Source organism: Anarrhichthys ocellatus, unplaced genomic scaffold (assembly GCF_004355925.1).
Source record: "Anarrhichthys ocellatus isolate YVR2014 unplaced genomic scaffold, GSC_Weel_1.0 scaffold221, whole genome shotgun sequence".
NCBI classification, from domain to species: domain Eukaryota; kingdom Metazoa; phylum Chordata; class Actinopteri; order Perciformes; family Anarhichadidae; genus Anarrhichthys; species Anarrhichthys ocellatus.
This window is the reverse complement of record NW_022280251.1, coordinates 130046-132464: the sequence shown is the minus strand read 5'-3', so window position 1 is coordinate 132464 and position 2419 is coordinate 130046. Positions and strand designations below refer to the sequence as shown.

The following is a 2419-nucleotide window of genomic DNA, read 5'->3' as shown; positions in this document are numbered from 1 at the left end:
ACACACACACACACACACACACACACACACACACACACACACACACACTTCAAACAAACATCTGTGTGTGTGTGTGCCAGTAAGTGACAGAATGAAAAAGCTAAATCATTCCCAGGTGAAAGTAAAACACACTCAAGAGATACTGTGTGTCTGTGTGTGTGCGTGTCGTCTGGCGCCACAGAGCTGAATTGATTATTGGAGCGAGACGACTGGATAGTATTGTGTTACTCCCTCCGTGACACCGACAATTATTGATTATTGATTGGGACGGAGGAAGAGCAGAGGAATCAAAAGGAGAGAAGGAACAATGTGACTTCCTGCTTTATCTTCTGCATGGTGACACTGACACACACACACACACACACACACACACACACACACACACACACACACAGTCATGACAGGCAGGTGACTCCACTTCCAGAGCCTGATAAACAAGTCCCATGATGCAATGGGGCACCCAGCCGAGGTCTCCATAGAAGGATGTAAGTCCTGTATGTGTGTGTGTGTGTGTGTGTGTGTGTGTGTGTGTGTGTTCACCTCTTTAGGACACTGGTTGTTGCAGGAGCCCAACTCCACCTTCGTCTGTTCATCAGCTGATGTCAACTTCCTATAGAGACAAAAACAATCTTCAATATAACTTTATGAATCATAACATTAACTTGATGTGTATCAATAACAAAGTTACTTAAAGCTGCAGAAAACATGAACTTGTTAACTACCAGTTGCTTATCTCCACATCTGTGTTTGTGTCACTAGTCTCTCTTTTTGCTCTGTTTTTGGTCTCCACCTCCAGATCTACTCCTGGTCCTCTCATGTTGGACTGAGTGGATACTATGGTGACTCACTATCGCCTCTTCAGGTTACAAGTGGCATTACAGGACGGGCCGGGGCTAGCTGGTTAGCATGCTAACATGATATCTCTGTCTTTGACATCAACACAGTGACCTCTTCACATTCTGTTGATGTTAATTGAAGTAATGTCCGGTCACACGTGACGCATCGCACCCGAGTCAGCATTTTAATACCAACATATATCAGTGGTCACATGAGAGTGTGTACTGACGTGCACTCCACGTAGAGCATGCTGATCTTGCAGTGGCAGCGTTGGCGGATCATCTGGCTGCAGGTGGGGCAGTTGCCGGGGTGACAGGGGCGGGAACAAGGGTGAGGGCAGCCGGGGGGGCGGGGCTTAGAGCAGTTCTCATCACAAACCTCACACTGCAAAGAGAGAGAGAGAGTGATTAAAACCCAACGCGTCCCGATAAAACACAGACTGTCCCGATAAAACACAGACTGTCCCGATAAAACACAGACTGTCCCGATAAAACACAGACTGTCCCGATAAAACTACACTGCGTCACCACTACAAATCACCTCACGAACTTTTTTCATTAATCGACGCCCTAACGAGGCCATCACCTTGTTGCCGTCGGTAACCAGGTGACAGTCCCGGCTGCAGTCGTGGTTTCCACAGGTCAAAGGTCGTCCGCAAGGTCGTCTACAGGAGAATCGACCTCTGCGATGACACAGCACCGGACTGACCTGATGGACACAACACAGTTCAGTACAGTGTGTGTGTGTGTGTGTGTGAGTGTGAGTGTGAGAGTGAGAGTGAGAGAGAGAGAGTGTGTGTGTGTGTGTGAGAGAGTGTGTGAGAGTGTGTGAGAGAGAGAGTGTGTGAGAGTGTGTGAGAGAGAGTGTGTGAGAGTGTGTGTGTGTGGTGAGAGAGTGTGTGTGTGTGTGTGTTGAATACAAAGCAACTAAATGGGATGAAAATGCAAGAGGAGGTCAGAAGGACAAACTAATAATGGATGTTTTGGAACGAGACAGAAAATAAAAACAGCCAAGAGGAGATGAAGAAGTGAAGAGGAGGAAGAGATCAATCTACCAAACGAAGGCTGAAGATAGTACAGGATGTGAACTGGTGATAAACTGGTTAAACTGGGAGTCAAACGTCAACAAACTGGTTCTTACCTCGTGTTCTCCAAAACAGGTTCTGAAAGACAAATGGAGATCTGTTTGATTTTCATTCACTTTAACTGATCTTAAACATCATCATCATCATCAGTTCTACCCTTCATCTCCATTCATCCCATTAACTTTAGAACATCACATTCTCTTCACTGCCATTCATCCCATTGACCTCCATTCTGTTTGTGAACCATGTTACATGTAATATTCTGTCATGATGAGATATTATATCATGGTATGATATATCATGATTACATTACACCGTATACTGTATCTAGTACTCTACTATACTCTGCTACTAGTATACTACAGTAGTACTATAGTGTAATATACTACTATACTATACTAGTATATTACACTACTGTCTACCACTGTCCTGTCTAACTACATCATTTACTGTATTATATTTCTCATATTAGTCTCAGCACTCTCACACACACACACA

General features: G+C 44.7%; 1 protein-coding gene across 1 annotated transcript in view; it reads right to left on the bottom strand.

The window, feature by feature from the left end:
* The window catches only part of LOC116400943 (NF-X1-type zinc finger protein NFXL1-like), a 3845-nt gene extending 1655 nt beyond the window's left edge, over nucleotides 1-2190 (bottom strand). The window contains exons 1-5 of the mRNA XM_031879058.1: nucleotides 2174-2190; nucleotides 1978-2047; nucleotides 1423-1545; nucleotides 1067-1221; nucleotides 541-610 (exon numbers count right to left, since the gene is read on the bottom strand). Coding sequence (XP_031734918.1) covers nucleotides 541-610; nucleotides 1067-1221; nucleotides 1423-1545; nucleotides 1978-2047; nucleotides 2174-2190 — 435 coding nt within the window. The remainder of the gene's footprint in view (nucleotides 1-540; nucleotides 611-1066; nucleotides 1222-1422; nucleotides 1546-1977; nucleotides 2048-2173) is intronic.
* Between the last annotated feature and the right edge of the window lie 229 nt (nucleotides 2191-2419).